Source organism: Mus pahari, chromosome X (assembly GCF_900095145.1).
Source record: "Mus pahari chromosome X, PAHARI_EIJ_v1.1, whole genome shotgun sequence".
In the NCBI taxonomy this organism is placed as follows: domain Eukaryota; kingdom Metazoa; phylum Chordata; class Mammalia; order Rodentia; family Muridae; genus Mus; species Mus pahari.
In genome coordinates this window covers 1763531-1782824 of record NC_034613.1, presented here as the reverse complement: position 1 = coordinate 1782824, position 19294 = coordinate 1763531, and the positions used below count along the sequence as shown (strand labels likewise).

Below are 19294 nucleotides of genomic sequence, written 5' to 3'. Positions count from 1 at the left end.
TGGGGAGGGAGAGAGAGAGGTGGGGGGAGCACATCAGATTCAGGAGACCTATGTCATGAGTCTAGGAAGAAGGACCTGGAGGCACTGGCTGGTCCTAGGCAGGCAGGGTGTGTAGGGAATTAGGTGGGTGGGCTGGGGATCTGAGGAGGTGGGGATCTGGGGATGCTTGCACCCTGAGGGGATACTGGGCCTTTAAGGGAACTCTTGGGAGTAGCAGGGATTGACTAGTATACTGAAGGTGAAATTGGGGGACTTAGGGCTGTATGCAGGGAGAAGTTTATGTGGGAGAAGCAGGGTCCCTGGACACATGGCGAAAAATGTTTGTCATTTAGTGTTACTAGGGACAGTATGGTGAGCTCCAAACAAATAAATTTGTTGAGTGCTCAGAGGTGTTCAGGTCTATTGCTGTCAAATGGCTACCTTCGGGGACTTTATGGGGTAAGGCAGCAGGCAATGTATACGCTCGCTCACGGCGGTCGGGGGGGGGGGGTCCTAGGAGAGGAGGGGACTGTCAGGCACTCCTGAACTAGTGACCAGGGATCTCCAGATATCTGGAGGGGCATTTCTAGGTCTTTGGACTTAGGAATTGCTCAGGTCGGGACTCCACCGCTCTAAGTCCAAGATGACTTGTCTCCTTCTCCTGGGCAGGAGGTGGCTTACAGGGGTCCGGGAGCCCCCGAGCTCGGCAGCTCCTGGAGCGGCTGGATGCGCGCCCCCTGGCGGCACGAGCCGCAGCGGACTTGACAGCACTAGTACGAAAGGCGGGCGCCACATTGCGCCTGCGCCACACGGAGGGTAGGTAAGAGGACTTGGTAGGGCGGGGCAGGAGGGGCTGGGCTTCTAGCTAGCCCTAGGACTGTTAGAGAGTGTGATTCCGCCTGGAGGGTTTAGAGCTAATGAGACCTCGTGAACTAGAGGGTTATTACGATAGATGAGTTTGAGAACATTTGTGAAAAGTGCTGTACTGGATGGTTTTTAAGGTCAGCGCGGCTCCGACTTGGCATTCGCAATCTTGAACACTTGGTAGCTGTAACTACCGGCAACACATACACAAACAAACCTAGGTGTAGGAGGGGGACTAATTTGGAAGAATAGTTAACAGGATTGGGAGCAGATTAAGAGTACATAATGGAGCCGGGCGTGGTGGTGCACGCCTTTAATCCCAGCACATGGGAGGCAGAGGCAGGTGGATTTCTGAGTTCGAGGCCAGCCTGGTCTACAGAGTGAGTTCTAGGACAGCCAGGATTACCTGTCTTGAAACCCTGTCTCAAAAAACAAACAAACAAACAAACAAAAAACCCAAAAATGTACATAATGAGGTTGAGCAGTAGTACTTTAATCCCAGTACTCAAGAGTGGTAGATGCAGGTGGAAGGATCTCTGTGAGTTCGAGGCCAGCCTGGTCTACAGAGTGAGTTCTAGGACAGCCAGGATTACCTGTCTTGAAACCCTGTCTCAAAAAACAAACAAACAAACAAACAAAAAACCCAAAAATGTACATAATGAGGTTGAGCAGTAGTACTTTAATCCCAGTACTCAAGAGTGGTAGATGCAGGTGGAAGGATCTCTGTGAGTTCGAGGCCAGCCTGGTCTACAGGGCAAGTCCCAGGATAGCCAGGATTACAACAGAAACCTTGTCTTGAAAAACAAACAAAAAAAGTGCATAACGGATGTAAGGTTGATTTCAGTACATTTTATACATCTGTGAAATAGTACCAAATGTCATTTCCAAAGAGGAGAGGAAATGTCATTTTCTTAGAGGAAATGATTTCTTTGTAAAAAGGTGAGTCTGAGGGCTGGAGAGATGGCTCAGTGGTTAAGAGCACTGACTGCTCTTCCAGAAGTTCTGAGTTCAGTTTCCAAGCAACCACACAGTGGCTCACAACCCTCTTTAATGGGATCCCATGACTTCTTCTGGTGTGTCTCAAGACAGCTACAGTGTACTCATATACATAAAATAAATACATAAATAAATACATCTTTAAAAAATGGTGAGTCTGAAATGCCAGTCAAAGTGTGGAAGCTCTGAATACATTAGAGGCAGATTTTTGTTTGCTTGGTTTTGTGTGAATGTGTATGTTGAAAGATATAATTTTTATTTATTTTTTCCTGCCCCACCCCTTAATTTTATTTTAGAGACTGGGTCCTCTATGTAGCCCTGACTGTCGAAGAACTTACTATGTAACCCAGGCTGGCCTAGAGCTCAAAGATCCACCTGCCTCTGCCTTTTGAGTGCTGGGATTAAAGGCATGCACCACCACATGATTTATTTATTTTCGTGTGTGTGTGTGTGTGTGTGTTGGTAGGTATATACACATGAGTATATCAGATTTACCAGTTTCAGGCAGTTGTGAGCTGCCACATGTGTGCTGGGAGTTGAACTCTGGTCTTTAGCAGGAATAGTAGGCACTCTTAACTGCTGAACTCTCTCTCTCTCTCTAGTCCCTTGTTTTGTTTCATGAGACAAAGTCTCATGATGGAGACCACATTGGTCTCAAATTTGAGCCAATACTCCTGCCTTAGCTTCTAGAATGCCGGGATTAGTCTTCTGCTGTTGGTTCACATGTGAGAAGTGAAGTGAATTTTGCAGGCTAATTAAAGGTTATGATCTAGATTCTCAGGAAAAAAATCTTGGAATGGCAATTTTCCTAGAAGGCCTTACTTTTAAAAATATATTGTATTTATTTAACTCTTGGGGTACTGGGACCAAATTCAGGATGTGGTACATGCTAGCAAGTCACATTACCAATAAGCTACAGTCACACTTCGGGTGTTACGTAATGCATGCAGCCTATGAGTTCTTAACATCTGGAAGGAAGATATGGAGGACTGTTCACATGGATGGCACAGGAGTACCTAAGAAGGAGCCAGGACAGCTATTTCTGCATGTTCAGCCTTAAAGATTGCTAGAGAAGGAGAATGGGAGTGTGGTCCCTAAATAATGTAATGGTGGGCAAGTCTGTGTGAGTTGCCCAAGTGGGCAAATAGGTGAGATTGAAATGTTAACTGGTGGAGCTGAAGAGAGATTGTTGCATGGTTAAGAGCACTGGCTGCTCATACAGAAGAACCAGGTCCAATGCCCAGCACACACACGCGGTGGCTCACAATGTTATTCCAGTTCCAGAGCATCTGACATCAGGTACACATGTGGCACACAGACATACATGTGAGCAAAACACCCATACACATAAAATAAAAAGAATATTTAAAAAGTGAATCCAGGAGTCCTGAGTTGGTTTCCATGTCACATCTTTTGATGTCCTCTCTTTGTCTCTTTCATATCTAAGCTGTTAGTGGTCTGGATTCTGCGGATATAGAAGTCACAGACAGTCGCTTGCCTCATGCCACTCTTGTGAAACATCGACCCCAGGTACTCAATGCTACGTCCTGTGTTAACCTTTTGCTTCTGTTGAGTTTTAGACAGGGCATGCTCTGTAGCCCAGGCTGGTGGGAACTTGATAGGTCCACTAGGCTAGCCTCAAACTCAAGGTGCTCTCTCTGCCTTAGACTCGCCAGTGCTACAATTATAGGCATGTACTTCCTACACTGCGCTGGCCAGTCATATGTCAACTTGACATAAACTAGAGTATCTGAAAGGAAGGGACATCAATCGAGAAAATGCCTCCCTAAGATCTGGTTGCATATTCAAGATTTTAAAAGAGATTTGGGATTTTTAAAGAATTTGGATATTTTAAAGGGACTGAAAGTTTACTGTGTTTGAATATGTAATAACCACGGGACTTTTAAGATTTTTCATGTTTTTAATCTAAGATCTTGGGGACAAATAAGAAAGGAAAGGCTGTGGCTTAATGTGTGATGTGTTTGTGTGTCAAGTTGACAGAGGGTCACTTGTGCTGGCTGGTCTTATGTCAACTTAACAAAAGCTGGAGTTATCTGAAAGGAAGGAACCTCAACTGAGAAAATGCTTCCATAAGATCCGGCTGTAAGACATTTAGTGATTGATAGGGGAGGGCCCAGCCCACTGGAATGGTATCTTCCTTGGGCCAGTGATCCTAGATTCTATAAGGAAGCAGACTGACTAGGCAATGGTAGCGCATGCCTATAATCCCAGTAATCAGGATGCAGAGGCAGGTGGATTTCTGAGTTTGACAGCAGCCTGGTCTACAGAGTTAGTTCCAGGATGACCAATGCTACACAGAGAAACCCTGTCTTGAAAAGAAAAAGAATACAAAGCAGGTTGAGCAAGCTATAGGTAACAGGCCAACAAGCAGCACTCTCCATGGATTCTGCATCGGGACCTGCCTCCAGGTTCCTGCCCTGCTTGAGTTCCTGGTCTGACAATCTTGGTGATAAACTATGATGTGGAAGTATAAGTCAAATAAATCCTCCCCTCCCCAAATTGCTTTGGTCATGGTGTCTCATCTCAGCAATAATAATCCTGACTAAGGTACACACCCAGCTAGCTAATTTATGTATACTCTTGCCCCTTTTCCAGCATCAAAGGTCTGAGACTCTAGGTACGTGTATGGAGCCACTTCCAGTAAGCCAGAATAAGGCAAGCTATGCTTTGAAACTACCCCAAGCCACTGGCCGATTTTCTGTGGAGCTGGTCCGAGGTCCGGCAGGCTTTGGTCTCACTTTAAGTGGAGGCCGAAATGTATCTGGGGATGCTCCATTGGCCGTGCATGGACTGCTGAAGGATGGGCCAGCACAGAGATGTGGTCATTTGCAGGTCAGCTCTAAGCAACAGTCCATTCATAGATGTGGTCCTTATCCTTGTCCAGTGTCCATCTGCCCTTCATACAGCCCTGTGTTCTTTCAGGCTGGTGACCTCGTGCTCTATATCAATGGGCAGTCAACACAGGGCCTTACTCATGCCCAGGTGGTGGAGAGGATTCGAACTGGAGGCCCCCGCCTTTGCCTCGTACTTCAAAGGCCTCAAGAGATGGATGGCAGTAGGATCAAGGAGGTTGGAGGCCATCAGAAGACAGGTGAGGTGGTGGATTTCCCAGAGAAGAGAGGCAGGCAGAGCTCAGAGAGGGGAAGGGGAGACTCAGAGAGTGGAAAGGCTGGAAAAAGAGGTTGCCTAACCACCTGAGAAGCCCCGTGGATTCCATCTCCCAGATACTCTTTTAGAGTAGGGAGTTTACTCGTGAGAGACAAATAAAGGGGGCTGGCAAGAGAGCTCAGTAGATGAAGGTGTGTGCCACCAAGCCTGATGACATTGAGTTTGATCCCTAGGACCCACACAGTGATAGGAGAGACCTGATCCGCCCCCCACCCCCACCCCCCAATGTTTAAGAACTGATCAGTAACTGAAAGAGCAGGGAGCCAAAGGAGGAGAGGTGAGAGAGAAGACATTCAGAACACTTACAAGCTTCGTGGTTCAAAGGCCAAGAGCAGGCTTTGATTGCCTTTGGGCAACGATTTCTGTGGAGCATGTCCTGGATTGAAGAGGTGTATTTATTTGGAGGCGGGGATGTTGAGGTTTGTGATGGAGTGACACCTTTAGGCCTTGAAGAGAATTGTCTCTAAGGACTTTTCTGGTCACTCTTAGTTAGCTAAGGCCCCGATTTCCATTGTCTATTCTACCACCCAATCTAACCCCTAGTCTTGCTATCTCCAGATCGCAGCCCAGATCCTAGGGGAAGCAGGGTGATGGAGTATCGCAGCACCATTTCCCCAGTTCGCCACCGGCCCAAGACCCAGACCTGTCCGGGACCTAGTCCAGAAGCAGTGGCTATTGGCCACATGGTTCGTGTTGTGGAGCACCCCACAGAAGACCTGGAAGACCGTATCCCTGGTACCCCTGGGCCCTGGCTGGTGCCGAGCGAGGACCGGCTCTCGCGGGCTCTAGGGGTTCGGGGTGGGGGCGCGCAGTTCGTTCAGGAGATGGCAGCCGGAAGGCGGAGGCATTGAGCACCAATAGACAGCTCTGTGCTCACTAGGTGAGATCCCATAAGGTTCTAGCATGCCGGACCGCCAGGCTCTAAGCTTTTCCCTTAGAGCTTTAACTTGGTTTAGTACCTTCCCACTGCACATTGCACAGTGGAGTGGTCCCCACCCCTTCAAGACGCCAGTGGTATGGCCCTCCCAGAGCCCAGAGCGCTCGCACCCTACCACCCCCACATCCGCGTGCGCGCAGCTTCTCCTAGTTCCTTCCCGGCCAGGAGGTAATAAAATAGCTGGATCCAGTTCTGACTTGCTAGGTGCTCTAGGCGGGGTGAGGTTTCCCAGTCCACCCTGGAAGGGAGGGGTGGCTTGATCTGGTTTCGATGAAGTCCCTTCGAAACCACCCGAAAGCTACGTGCAACATCCTTCATGCCTCCAGATGGGTCTTTACTTATGCTTGCTCCCCAGTTTGCTTTGCTAATCCCTGCCCTTCATCCCTGCCCTTCATTCATTCATTTCACTTTCGGAGTACGCACATTATTGCTTGTGATGTGGGGAATGCAGAAGTAGGTCTGTTGTGGGAGTGTCCCAGTAAGCTCAGGGTTCCCGCATGGAATTCTTCAGACCCTTAGCTGACATCAAGATAGCAAATCTAGAATCCTGGCGCCTTCCTCCACCCAGAGTCTGTGGTCTCCCACTTCCGGCTTGGAAAAACTAGCTTTAACTGTGGCAAATAGACTGCTATCCCAGGGGCTCAGGCTGGGGCCTTGGACCCCACTTGGAGACAGAGCGGGGAAGGTGTGAGTCAGCGCCTCGGGTAGGCTAAGCTAAAAAGGGCTGTTAGAAGTCTTTGGGCCACGCCTCCCCCTTTCCTTAGACGGCGACAAATTGCACCAGGCGAGACTAAAGTTTCCTCCGCCCTGGGAGTTGAATCCTACTGTCAAAGCTTATATGGACAGTGGACTCCAACCGAGAGAGCCACAAAGCAGGCGCTGGCCAATGCCACAAATGCCCAGTCACCTTGCTGCTAACCACATCCTGCATCCTCAATCCCATCCCCCAAAGAGGGAAGTTGTGGTCTAAACAGGCAACTTTCCCCCCTATAAGGAGGATGCAGGGGGAGGAGGGGAGAAATGACAGGTCCTGAGACTCAGGTGGCAGTGGGGGTGGGGTGGGGCAGACTGCAATCCAAACAGGGACAGCTAGCAGTTGAGGTATAACGAAGTGAACACTTGAAGTGTTAGTGTGTCGTGACTTGTGACTCAGAGTACAGTGGGAGTATGGTTCCCCAGAAGTCAAGAAAGGGTTCTAGTACACAGTTCCTAAACAGTCACACCCAGGGGACTAATATAGTAACCCCAGCCACCATTTACTTAGCTTTACCCTACTAGCTTTAATGGGTTTTTTTATTTTCATCTACTTACATGCCTCCTCAGCATTAGATCATTTCCCAAAGGGGGAAAACGAGGCCCAATGATCGCAAATAGACTGGATGGGAGAGAGCTCAAAGCAGGATTAGTTAAAGCTTGGTTCGGAAGCCTTTCCTCATAATCTTAACCGTATTTGACAAGTCCCAGTTGAACCTCGACCCTGCTCTAGAGTAGTTCTACAGTGACTCCAGGGAGCCGGGATAGTGAAAGTAGACAAGAATGACAAGAATCCATAAAAGATAACTTCCAAGAGAAGTGATAGTTACAGAAAAAAATGATAATAATAAAAAGGTTATGGCTGGAGATTGTGTATTCCTGTAAGTTCTCCATGTTCTGAGACAAGAGGATCGCGAGTTCTAAGCCATGCTGGGCTACCCAGTGAGAGACTGTCTCAAACACCATCAAAGAAAAAAGGATCAGCTACACTGTGGGAGGGGTGGTGGGCTGCTGGCCTGGTTGCAGACACAGCTTTTGAAGTGGAACCTGAAAGACCAGAAGCCAAATGAAGCCAAAGCTGTGGGGGAAGGGCACGATAGTTATGAGAACGGCAAGTACAGAGGCCAGAGCTAAGTTTGTCATGTTCCTGTCATGTTCCACAAGTTCAGGTATTTGTCCCTGCTTGAATGCAGGCACTCAACACTGGAGAAAATGTTTCAACCTTTCCATTACTCAGGCATTCTCTCAACAATGGTGACTGTAAAAGGGAACCCCTTTCTTAATTTGGAAGGGAACTATGTTTGGGGCGGGGCTGGCAGGACCTTAGGGCGAATTCTAGCCTTTCAGTGATTGCGTTATACTTGAGTATAAACCAATGTACAGAACACATTGGGGTTGGGGGGGGTGTCCCGATTTCAGGTAACCAGACACATATCTCAGAGTTAGACACGACGAAAGCCAGGAGGAATTAATTAATTGCTCAGGAACATACCTCAAAATGTCAACTTTTGTACCCAAAATTATACTCGAAGAGCATCCCCTTACCTTGCCCAGCTCTCCGCAAAAATGTGTGCTTTCCTCAGTCTTTCCCTAAAGCTGGTTTGGCCTCTCTTCTCAGAACCAGAAAACTGAGGACCAGTCCCGAGGCCGAAGAAGTCTTGCCTGGAATTGGCCAACACGGGATACTGGCTGGCTAGGTTTGAAGCTGACTGATAGTATCCACCAGGTCGATCACCAGGTTCCCACTCAGTCTCTGCAGCACTGTTACCACCACTGCCCAAACCCTGGGAACTGACTGCATCTTCCCATCCCAGTTTGGTACCAGTTGACTACAGAACCTGACCTGACCCAGTCAGGAATACCTTTCAATTTTTATTCATCTCACTTATCGTGAACATTTACACCAGATCCGGGGGAAATTAAGTCTTAATACCTCAGACCCTGCCTGTTAGGTAATACAAAGCAGTGGTTCTCAACCTTCCTAATGCTGTGACCCTTTGATACGGTTCCACATGCTGTAGGACTCCTGACCACGACATTATTTTTGTTGCCACTTCATAACTGCATTTTTGCTAATGTTAGGAATTGCAGTGTAAACATCTGTGCTTTCTGATGATCTCAGGTGACCCCTGTGAAAGGGTCGTTGGACCCCCAAAGGGGTCCTTCCTCACAGGTGGAGAACCACTGCTCTATATGCAAAGGGAAGACTTTTTAAAATTCAGAGCACTCCGAATTCAGGAAACATAGCTGGCCTCGAGAATTTCGGGTTTAAACAGGGCCTCAGCCACCTTTTATTTTTTCCAGCTAAGGAAACTATTACTTCTTGGACTCTTGGCTAAGTTCAAAAGTAGAAAATCGAGTCACTCCCTTCCAAAGCCAGATTCACTCGGTAGCTCTTTTGCATTAAAAAGAAAGAAAGAAAGAAAGAAAGAAAGAAAGAAAGAAAGAAAGAAAGAAAGAAAGAAAGAAAGAAAGAAAGAAAGAAAGAGAAAGAAAGANAAAGAAAGAAAGAAAGAAAGAAAGAAAGAAAGAAAGAAAGAAAGAAAGAAAGAAAGAAAGAAAGAAAGAAAGAAAGAGAAAGAAAGAAAAGTGAAGGGTCTACATAGTCTTGCTCCTGGTACCTGGAGTTTCCAGGCACCTTGAAGATAAGGCTGTGTGCGGGACCCGTATCGTCTTCAGCCGCAGGGCAAAGGGGGCTTCCGGGGCGGCCTCCACCTGGCCCGGCCCCCTCCGGCCCCGCCTGCTTAGCTAGGCGCGGTGATTCATTCCCTCCTTTGCCCGGGGGCCCCCTTCCCGGCCAGACGGCGGGACAGACGGCTGGGTGTGCAGCGACCTCGAACCCGTGAGCCAGAAAGCAGAGCTTCTGTGTCCCAGGGACTCCAGCACACCACCATGGCGGATTCTGAGCGCCTCTCGGCCCCCGGCTGCTGGTTAGCCTGCACCAGCTTTTCGCGCACCAAAAAGGGAATTCTCCTGTTTGCTGAGATTGTGAGTGTTCCCCGGCCGGAGGGTGGGTAGAGGCCGGGTGTGCAGGCTGGACCACTCTGTACGGGACTGTGGAGGTTGAGGCAGGCACGTGGTCCAGCTGCTTGGCAGTGGGATGCAGGTGGGTGAGTTTGTGGAGAAGGGTCGAAGCCAGCCAAGATGTAGGGCGTTCCGTGGGGGCATGGGCGAAGGGGTGGAGAGCTGGTGGTTCACTGGTGAGGTGAGTTATCTATAACTAATGTTGGGGGCTGTGGGTGTATGGGTGCGTGTGTGGGTGTAGGCTCATAGTGGTCGGAGAGAAGGGGTCCTGGGGAGTGGGAGCCTCTCGTGGCAGGGCGTGGCTGGCCTGGGCACTAGCTGGCGGGCTGGCACTGCGCCTAAAGGCGGGGCCTGTTGGGGTGGGGTAGAGCTAGTCCCCTCTAGGGTAGGGCGTTCCACACTTCGCCAGTTCTTCCTTGCCCATTTGGGACTGGATGGGAGGTCCTTAGCTCTTTGGATGGTTATAGGGAGCCTTGGTTTTTCCATCCCCCTCCAAGTGGGCACCGCCTTTGGGTCACTCATAAAAGAGGTGCGGTTCCTTTAACGGAGCCCTGCCCTTCTAGTGTCAGTCTCCCCCCCCCCCCAGGGGTTGCCTGGGGAACCGAACGTCCCTCCCCCTCAAGGCATGGGCGCTGGCGCCACCAGCGCTCACAAAACACCTGGCAGAGCCACTCCCCTCAGGGAAAGGAGAACTGAAGCACATAATTCGGCTTTTTTCTTACTGGGTGACCCTGGGCAAGCCACTTAACCTCTCTGTGACTCACTTTCCTCGTGTGTAAAGCCAGTGTACCTAGCTCATTAGATTCTTGTGATGATAAAGTGGACTACGACTTGTAAAGCCCTTAGACAATGCTTGGAAGAGCACTGAGCATGCGAGTGGTGTTTCACAATTATCGGATGCCATTTTCTCACTCCTGGTAGTTATTTGAGAAAAATGTTTTTGTTTTTTTTTCTCTTCCCCATCCTCCCCAACGGTCTCTACAGAGTGGGTGCAACCTAGGGCCTTGCATATGTTATGCAAATACTCAGCCACGGAGCTACCTCTTGGAAAGTAGATTTCCTTCCCCCCACCCCCCCCACGGATATTTAGGCCTGAGATTCCTCTTTTCTAATTTAAACCATTGCTTTTAAGCCGTGGCTGATTGAGGTCCATTGTTCCCCTCTCAGATACTGTGCCTGGTGATTCTGATTTGCTTCAGTGCATCTACAACATCGGCCTACTCCTCCCTGTCGGTGATTGAGATGATCTTTGCTGCTATCTTATTTGTCTTCTACATGTGTGACCTGCACTCCAAGATATCATTCATCAACTGGCCTTGGACTGTGAGAAAGGGGCCGGCAGTGCCGAGGCTGGGCAGGGGTTGGGACGTTGGATTGGTCAGCAGCTCTGGGTGCTGAGGTCACCTTTTTCTCGGTCCACTTCACAGGACTTCTTCAGATCCCTCATAGCAACCATCCTGTACCTGATCACCTCCATTGTTGTCCTTGTAGAAGGCAGAGGCAGCTCCAGAGTTGTCGCTGGGGTAAGGGCCCAAGGAACAGATCCAAAGCTTTCAGGACACGGCAAAGCCTGGCCGCAGCAATGATCATTTGGTGTAATAATACTGTCCCTTGTCAGATACAGATCTTGTGAGAGGCAAAGGCAGCCCCCTTTGTCAACCTGTGCTAGAACTTTGTCTCTAGTTGTAGTAGGAAGCAAAGCCCTCTGCATATGGGGCAATGGGGGTGGCTGACCTGTGCTGAGAGGTACTGGGGACATGGGGAGGTAGTAAGTAAGCATTCAGACTTCTGACCTTTACCTGAGGTTCCCAGGCTTCCCAGCATGAGACTGGCGTCACTAACCTACAAGGGCCCCTCCCTGGAGGTGGATACAAAGACATGGGGCCTGAGTAGGAATGCCTCCTAATCCAGTCTCTTCGCTCCTATCTATCCAGATACTGGGCTTACTTGCTACGTTGCTCTTTGGCTACGATGCATACATCACCTTCCCTCTAAAGCAGCAAAGACATACAGCAGCCCCCACTGGTAAGTGTGTGTGTGTGTGTGTGTGTGTGTGTGTGTGTGTGTGTATGCACACTGAGAGCAGAAACAAAGAAAAAGGGCTGAGCAGTGGTAACAAACACCTTTAATCCCAGCACTCTGGAGACAGATCTCTGTGAGTTCAAGGCCAGCTTGGTCAATATAGTAAGTTCCAGGACAGCCAGAGGTATGCAGTAAGAACCTGTTTTTTTTTTTTTTTTAAAAAAAACAAAAAAATTGAAGAAAAAGGACCTAGGCAAAGATATGACTGCCAACCGTGTCCCTTATTGATTCTTAATGTCTTTTGTGTCATGAAATGTGTGTCAGCATTCCTGTCTGTATGAATGGGCATCTAGATTCATTGATGCTTTCTTCCTCCTGCAGACCCCACTGATGGTCCGTGATCATCTTTCAGCTGTCTCTGCTACCTGTCAATAGCTCCTCCATCAAAAACTTCCTCCTGTCGGGCGGTGGTGGTGCTCGCCTTTCCTCCAAGCTCTCAGGAGGCAGAGGCAGGTGGATCCCTGTGAGTTTGAGGCCAGGGCTACACACTGAGATCCTGTCTCTAAAACAATACCTCCTCCGGTTTCCACAACACTCCAGCCAATTCTCTGACCCTATTGAAAGTGCTTCTGGTACAAGAGATTGAACCTAGAGCCATGTGCATACTAGGCAAGTATTCTCCACTGAGCTGCATCCCTGTAAAAGTGCCTTTATTGGGAGTTTTGTCTTCCAGCCTGCCAATCAACCCACCTGGGTGTAGCCACCTTTATGGGCATGCCTAGATTCCCCTTTGCTCTGCAATACCAGCAGCCGACATCAGATCTGCTTGAACCATATCCCCACATAAGCTACAAAATGAGTGACCCACTACAAATAACCTTTTTCTCTGTGTGGGGTGAGCTGTGAAGGGCTAAATAATAAAAATATTGTTAAAGTCTATAATGAATAAGTTAACTTTTTTGATGAAATGAATGTTAGCATCAGGAGGGAAATTGAGGCAAAACCATTGGATCAAAGAAGCCAGGCCTGTTTCTTTAACAACTATTACATTGCTTCGCTAATATAAACAAGACGGAGTGCAGAAGGGGACCATGATTTAGTTTAGGACAATCATCATTTACACTGACTTTAGAAAGGTAGAATTCCTTCTAAAGTTGCCTTCCTTCAAGCCACGATGCAATTTTTGTCCCGGGTCTGGCGAGGCATCACAGGGTGGGACTCCTGGACAAGCGGCTGGGCTGGGGAGTTAAAGGTTTCAGTTGGGGTGTCCTGAGTGGTCCTGGGCCTGCACAGGTGAGGGGGCAGTGGGATTCGTTCCCCCAGGAAGAAGCCATCATCCTCAGAAGACTCTGAACTGGGGCTGGAGGGGGAGCTGGAACATGATCCTGAATCTGAGCCTGATCCCAAGTCACAGCGATGGTGGCCATGTCTGCCAGGATGGTGGTGGTGGTGGTGGCTCCCTCGGCGGCGGTGCCGCTGGCGCCGGCGGCGATGGTGGTGGTGGTGGCAGCTGGGGGCCCTGGGTGGGGGACTTCGCGGTCTTCGGCGCTGGGCTGGAGGTGCACTAAGGGTCCTTCGTGGACCTCCTTCAGACACCAGAGGGTCTCGGAAACTGACACGAGGCGTACTTTGGCGACCAAAGGCGTTATCATCTGGATGCAGGACAGGACGGCCAGGGGATTCTGTAGGTGGCTCAGGAGCACTGCGGAGTCCCAGTTCAGGCATAGAATGGCGGTGGGGGGCCCCTCTCAGAAAGTGGGAGGGCTCTTCAGGGCCTGCAGCTAGGAAAAAGGAAAGATGGAAGACACCAGATATGTGCTTGTTCTGTCTGGCCCTTATCTGAGAAAAAGATTTGGGAATGTCTTCTTCCTCTACTAGGACTAGGAAGTGGGGCAGGTCAGACACTGGATACCCCAAAGTTTGATTCTTGCTTCATGCCTTGGGGGGGGGGGGAGAAGGGTAGGGAGTAATTAGCATGAGTAGGGAAGGTTTGGCCAGGAAATAGGCAGATGGGTTGGCCAGAAGCATTATCGAGGGCTGGAGTAGATTTGGGTGGAGATTGAACGAAGGGGAAGCCTGGGTGTAGTGGGTAGAGGGTGACCAGTTACCTGAAGTGAGGGAATTACTTTGACTCAAGATGGGATAAGTTGAGGTGTGTAAAGGCTCTGTGCAGGCACAGGGTGGACTAGGGTCAGCAGAAAGGTGGAGTCAGGACAAGAGACTATGGAGAAATATGGGCTCAGCTATCTAGAGACATGCTACAGGACAAGACCGGGCAGCCCAGGAAAGACCTGGTGGAGGTGGGGCTCACCAGGCTCTGCCTTGGCACAGGTGCCTTTGCTGGTTGTCTCTGATGTCCCCTCTGTAGCTGAGAAAGAAGCTGTAGAAGCTGTGAGCGGTGCGGTGACGGTGCCGGCGCTCCAGCTGCGTCGGCCGGGCCCTGGAGCAGTGGTCTCGGACCCAAGGCTGCAGGCTCGTGAGCAGAAGATCAGGCCTCGGCGTGGCAGGAAAGGGCGGCCCAGCAGAGGTCGACCGCAACGGCTGCAGCAGAAGCAGCGATCTGAAGCGTGCCAGTGTTGGCCCTCATAAGCCATCTGGCCCTGGTCCAGGCCTGTGAGGACCAACACACGTGGGGAAACTGAGGCAGCACTCTTAGGCTACCATACCTAAGTGGGCTCTTTCTTAGGAAGAGGTGGGGGATTTGAAGTAGGGGACCCTGACTTTTCTCCTCACTTCCAGAAGGGGCCCTTTCTGTGGAGAAAGCAGATAATGTGAGATTTAGCCCTCATCTTCCTTATCTCTTGGCAATGGCACTTTCTCTTTCTTTCCGACGACGAGCATAGCTGGGCACTGAGCTCTAACACGTGGCCATTAGGAGTGCCAGTCAGCTTTAGGTAGAAGGCAAATAAATGGAAGGCTGGAACTGGGAAGAGGCGTGGCTGTTGGGGGCGGGACTTAGGGAGGAGCCGGATTTGGTGGGAAAGAAACCAGTTGAAGAAGGTAGGATGTCCAAAAAGGTAGGGTGTGCTAGAAGGCAGGACTTAAGGTAGGATGGGGGAGGGGGGAAGGTGGAAAGGAAGAGAATATAGCTCTGGGTGATAAAGGTTTCCCTTTAGCGTACTGGAATCAGAAGGTGCTCTGCAGGTGCATTTAGGTGTGTAGGGGCGGCTGATGTGTCAGTGGGATTTAGAAAGCATGACATAGGCTGGGGAGGATAGATCAGTGGTAGAAAATCTGTTGGGCATGGTGGAAGTTCTGGCCCTGAGTCCCATCTCCAGCATCAAAGGAAAGGAGGGAGGAGGAGAAGGAGCTTTGTGGGGAGGAGGGAGGGAGGGAGGGAGGGAGAGAGAGAGAGAGAGAGAGAGAGAGAGAGAGAGAGAGAGAGAGAGAGAGAGAGAGCGTTCTCACCCACCTATGTGTTCCCCACAGCCATCACAGTATTCCGCATGGCGGGCCTCATAGCAGGCACAGCAGTGGGGGCGGCTCTGACGCATGACATAGCGCTGCCCTCCTAACGAAGCTTCACACTCGAAACAGCAGAAGTGACCCATGTGCCAGTGTCGCCCCTCTGCCTCCGTACATTCAGGGGAGAAGATGATCTGTAAGGCACAGATCACGGGGTGGGGGGAACTGTCAGAAGAGCTCGCTTCTGGCTCGGTCCACCCTCCATTCCCACCTCTGGCCAGGGAGGCACGAACCTCATCACACGCTTGGCAGCGAGGGCGCAGACACTCAGCATGATGGCGCCCACAGTAGACCTTGCCAGCATGATAGAAGTAGATGAGGTCAACCAGCAGCTCCTGGCACGTGGTACACACAAAGCACTGAGGGTGCCAACAGGCACCAAGGCCTGCGCGGCTGGCAAAGACTGCAATGTCCCCACCGCCGATCTGCTTGCCACACTGCCAAATGACAGACGCCACCACAGTCACCAAGAGAGTCAGATGGATGGGGTCAGCCAAGCATGTGAGAACTTGGCCTCTCCCATGGTGAAACTTTGTATATATATTTTTTTTATGACGGGATCTCATGTAGCCTAGGCTGGCTCTGAATTTAATACACAGCTGTGGCTGGCCTTAAACCCCTGATTCTCCAGCAACCAGAATCTCCTATGGGATAAATCTGAGATAGTTTCCACTCATAAATCAATTGCACATAAGCGATTGATTCTGCTTGTGGGAAAATCATAAAGACAAGACTTAACAATCACGGGTGGCCTTACAGGCAAGCCTTTTTCTAGGTGACTGGGGCAAATATTAAGCTGCGCCCAGTGGAGGTGCTGTAGAGATGGTCTCCGCCCCACAGAGGTCTCAGCCAATGGACCTCAAATAGTTTTAAAGACAGGCCCCCACCCACCAGGCAAGGCCTTGGGGACAAATCCCATCAACTGTAGAGGGTTCTCCCTCAGGATACAGACTCTGCCACTATGCATCGGTTTATTTCTATTATTATTTGTTATTAACTTGCATGGTTGGGGGATAGGCTTGTGAGTGAGCTCTTTGTTTTGAAACATGGCCTTACTGTGGGATGCCCTTGAATTTGACAATCCTTCTGCCTCAGCCTCCCAAATTGTTGAGATTACACGTGTGAGCCACAAGGCCCAGCTATTTGGATCAGATCTTAAGAACAAGTTTTGATCACAAGAAGAGCAAAAGAGACAGTCCCTGGCCTTCTGCATGGAGAGAGGAAACTACAGAACCGTCAATCAAGGCCTTAGACAAATTAGACCCAATAGGGGTATCTAAGGGACACATTATATTCACCAGACAGCTCTAGAGACACCCCACTGGGTGTTAAGTGGTAGGCCTCAGAGCTTTCACTTGCTGAGACCCCTCTATAGCTCACCTCCTCGCAGATGGCCCCAGTAATGGTCACTGGGAAGATTCGAACGGTGGCCCGTCCCAGATTCTCCCGTTTCCTCTGCTGGCTGAAGGCCCGCAACTCTTTCTTCTCTTCCTCTTCCAGGGCCGTGCAGTACTGTGCCTGGGGAGAGAAGGGGTCCTTTGGACATCATCCACGCTTACAGAGTTTACTTCTAGGCCTTTGTCTATATGGTGCCTCCCGTTGGTGAGACCCATCCTTCATCTCTTCTCTCAAGACTCAGCTACGTTTGGTCAAGGAAATGTTCCCCTTTTGGCTCCTGCTTCTCTGGGCCTTTCCCGAGCTGACCTTGCCCATTTCTTATCAGTTATCCCTGAATTTGTCCAGGCCATACCCCACTCCTGGCATGCCCGTCCAGCCTCCTCCCCTCCTCACCTCACTGTCGTGTGGGGGTAGCTGATGCAGTAGCTGTTTTATCCTGTATTTCTCCCCAGGACTGTTGACATAGGGGACCTTGTCCTCTGGAAGGCAACTGAAAAACTGATAAACCTGGGAGGATGTGAAAGGGTGAGAGAAAACAATTACAGTTAGGGACGAGCTAGGACACAGCGAGGTCATGGGTCCCTGGTTCTATGGGAAAATTAAAGTCATCTGAACGGCACTTCTCCTGAAGCCAATCTCTTTCTCGAAACTCCTGAATGGTTGAAGGGACCCGCAGGGCAAACCCTGCTCCCTTCTTCCCTTTATAGCAAAACTTCTCAAAAGGGTTGAGGATTCCTGCCCATTCTGCTTCCTCTGCTCCCATTGTATCTTGGCCCAACTCAGGTCACTGGGGATGTCTGCACTGTAAAAAAATAAAATCATTGTTCTCATCTTAGTCCTTATTGGTTAGAGCATCCTTAGTCCAGGTCCCTGCTGATTACTCTTGCTTCCTGAAAACAGTTTCTACCTTGGGCCTCCAGAATACCACAAAGCCCCGGGTTCCTTCCTTCCTTCCTTCTTCCTCACTGGCTGCTCGTCTCATTCTTTATTGTTCCTCAACTAGTGGACACCTGAATATGGGATGGTTATAGGGCTGAGTCCTTGGTCCCTTTGCCTCTGTCTATATATACTTTGTTAGAAATTGCATTCACCTTGGCAATAATGGTTATCTGTTGGCTAAGGTGCCAAAAATACAGCTCCGAGACCTCTCCCCAGGTCCTAGGTAACGTGGTTATGTAACTGGCACCACTAACTCTTATTCAAACTTGCTTTTGGTCGGCCTTTAAAAAAATCTCTCCTTCCCTGACCTTTCCTCTTTGAGATGGGGGGGGGGTCTCAGTATCTAGGTCGTGCTGGTTTGGCCCTTGCAATTTAGATCAGGCTGGCCCTGGTCTCTAAGGGCTGGGATTACAGGTATGCACTACTGTGCTTGGTTTTCTTTTTCTTTTTTTTTTCTTTTTAGGTTTTTCAAGACAGACAGGGTTTCACTATGTAGTAGACCAGGCTGGCCTCGAACTCACAGAGATCCTGCCTGTCTCTGCTTCCCAAGTGCTGGGATTAAAGGTGTGGACCACCACTGTCCAGCTGGCTTTTCTCATACTACTTCATTTACTCATTTATCTTTAGAGTTATCTTTTACTTCTCAATCCCCAGCTCTCTCTCTCTCTCTCTCTCTCTCTCTCTCTCTCTCTCTCTCTCTCTCTCTCCCTCCCTCCCTCCCTTCCCCCTCTCTCTCCTAGTTAGGGTTTTTCTGTGTAGCTCTGGCTACTATCCTGTTACTCGCTTTGTAGATCAGGCTGGCCTCGAACATTCAAGGATCTGTCTGCCTCTACCTCCTGAGTGCTGGGATTCGAGCCATGTGCCTGGCCCGATTTCTTTTCTTAAAGTCTGGAACTTGTTATGTAGTCTAGGCTGCGCTGGGTCACATAGTAAGTTCCAGTCTAATAAAGGGATACAGAGCCCTGTATCCTACCAAAACAACAAAAGACAATGTATCTAGGACTGAGGTTGGGAGGTTTCCCATGCTCAGTGGTAGTGCAGTCCTAGCCCTGTGTGGATTTCCAAAAACAAGCCTCATTTAGAAGTGACCCCGACTATTGACACAGCTTCCCAGTCAGCAGTCCTGATTCCACCCTTGCTACTACAGGCTGTTATAGCTGCCAGATATACTGTTATATAAGAAGACGAGCCATGTCCCTCTTTTCACAGTCCTCTCGAGCCTCTCGCCTCATTCAGAGCAAAGTTCTCTCCATGACCCCCTCGTTCCGTTCCTCTGCCCTCCCCTGCAGGCACTCTCACTTTGCCCACTCTGCTCCTATCCCACTGGTCTCCTCACATTTCTTCACACAGATGTGCCAAGCACACTGTGCCTCTGTCCCTTGGCACTTCTACTTACTTAGCCTGGACTGTGCCAACTTCAGATATCTGTAAGGCTCACTTCACCTCCTTCAGGGTGGCTCACATAGGGGTTGCCTGGGCACTCTATTTATAAATCTGGCCTCCCTCCCTTTCTTCCCTCAACTTTTTTTTTAACTTCCATATCCCTTATGCCACCTGATGCACAGTCATGCCTTCCCTCTGAGAGTCCCATACTCTGGGATTTAACTCACCGAAGATAGTTTTTTTTTTTTTCTTTTTTTGGTTTTTCGAGACAGGATTTCTCTGTATAGCCCTGGCTGTCCTGGAACTCACTCTGTAGACCAGGCTGGCCTCGAACTCAGAAATCTG

The 19294-nt window shown here is 49.7% G+C and overlaps 3 protein-coding genes across 3 annotated transcripts in view; 2 read left to right on the top strand and 1 right to left on the bottom strand.

The window, feature by feature from the left end:
* Positions 1-6154, top strand: part of Magix (MAGI family member, X-linked) — a 6553-nt gene extending 399 nt beyond the window's left edge. Inside the window, exons 2-6 of the mRNA XM_021188494.1 lie at positions 649-795; positions 3287-3369; positions 4456-4692; positions 4783-4951; positions 5587-6154. Of these exons, the coding sequence (XP_021044153.1) occupies positions 649-795; positions 3287-3369; positions 4456-4692; positions 4783-4951; positions 5587-5879 (929 nt within the window). The 3' untranslated portion in view covers positions 5880-6154. The remainder of the gene's footprint in view (positions 1-648; positions 796-3286; positions 3370-4455; positions 4693-4782; positions 4952-5586) is intronic.
* Positions 6155-9459: 3305 nt separating this feature from the next.
* On the top strand, positions 9460-12706 carry Plp2 (proteolipid protein 2). The gene is made up of 5 exons (XM_021187691.1): positions 9460-9706; positions 10910-11065; positions 11170-11265; positions 11677-11767; positions 12146-12706. Exons 1-5 carry the CDS (start codon positions 9611-9613, stop codon positions 12163-12165), a joined length of 459 nt encoding a protein of 152 aa, XP_021043350.1. The 5' UTR covers positions 9460-9610; the 3' UTR covers positions 12166-12706.
* A 64-nt stretch (positions 12707-12770) lies between these two features.
* Prickle3 (prickle planar cell polarity protein 3) overlaps positions 12771-19294 on the bottom strand; it is a 10216-nt gene continuing 3692 nt past the window's right edge. The window contains exons 4-9 of the mRNA XM_021187689.1: positions 17021-17134; positions 16610-16747; positions 15463-15666; positions 15177-15363; positions 14076-14375; positions 12771-13545 (exon numbers count right to left, since the gene is read on the bottom strand). Coding sequence (XP_021043348.1) covers positions 12929-13545; positions 14076-14375; positions 15177-15363; positions 15463-15666; positions 16610-16747; positions 17021-17134 — 1560 coding nt within the window. The 3' untranslated portion in view covers positions 12771-12928. The remainder of the gene's footprint in view (positions 13546-14075; positions 14376-15176; positions 15364-15462; positions 15667-16609; positions 16748-17020; positions 17135-19294) is intronic.

What these genes read in the sequence shown, in the direction of transcription:
- Plp2 (XM_021187691.1), top strand. Translation starts at nt 9,611, where the DNA reads ATGGCGGATTCTGAGCGCCTCTCGGCCCCCGGCTGCTGGTTAGCCTGC. An exon ending in TTCTCCTGTTTGCTGAGATT is followed by an intron (nt 9,707 to 10,909) that starts GTGAGTGTTCCC and finishes TTCCCCTCTCAG; the next exon opens with ATACTGTGCCTGGTGATTCT. An exon ending in GCTCCAGAGTTGTCGCTGGG is followed by an intron (nt 11,266 to 11,676) that starts GTAAGGGCCCAA and finishes CTATCTATCCAG; the next exon opens with ATACTGGGCTTACTTGCTAC.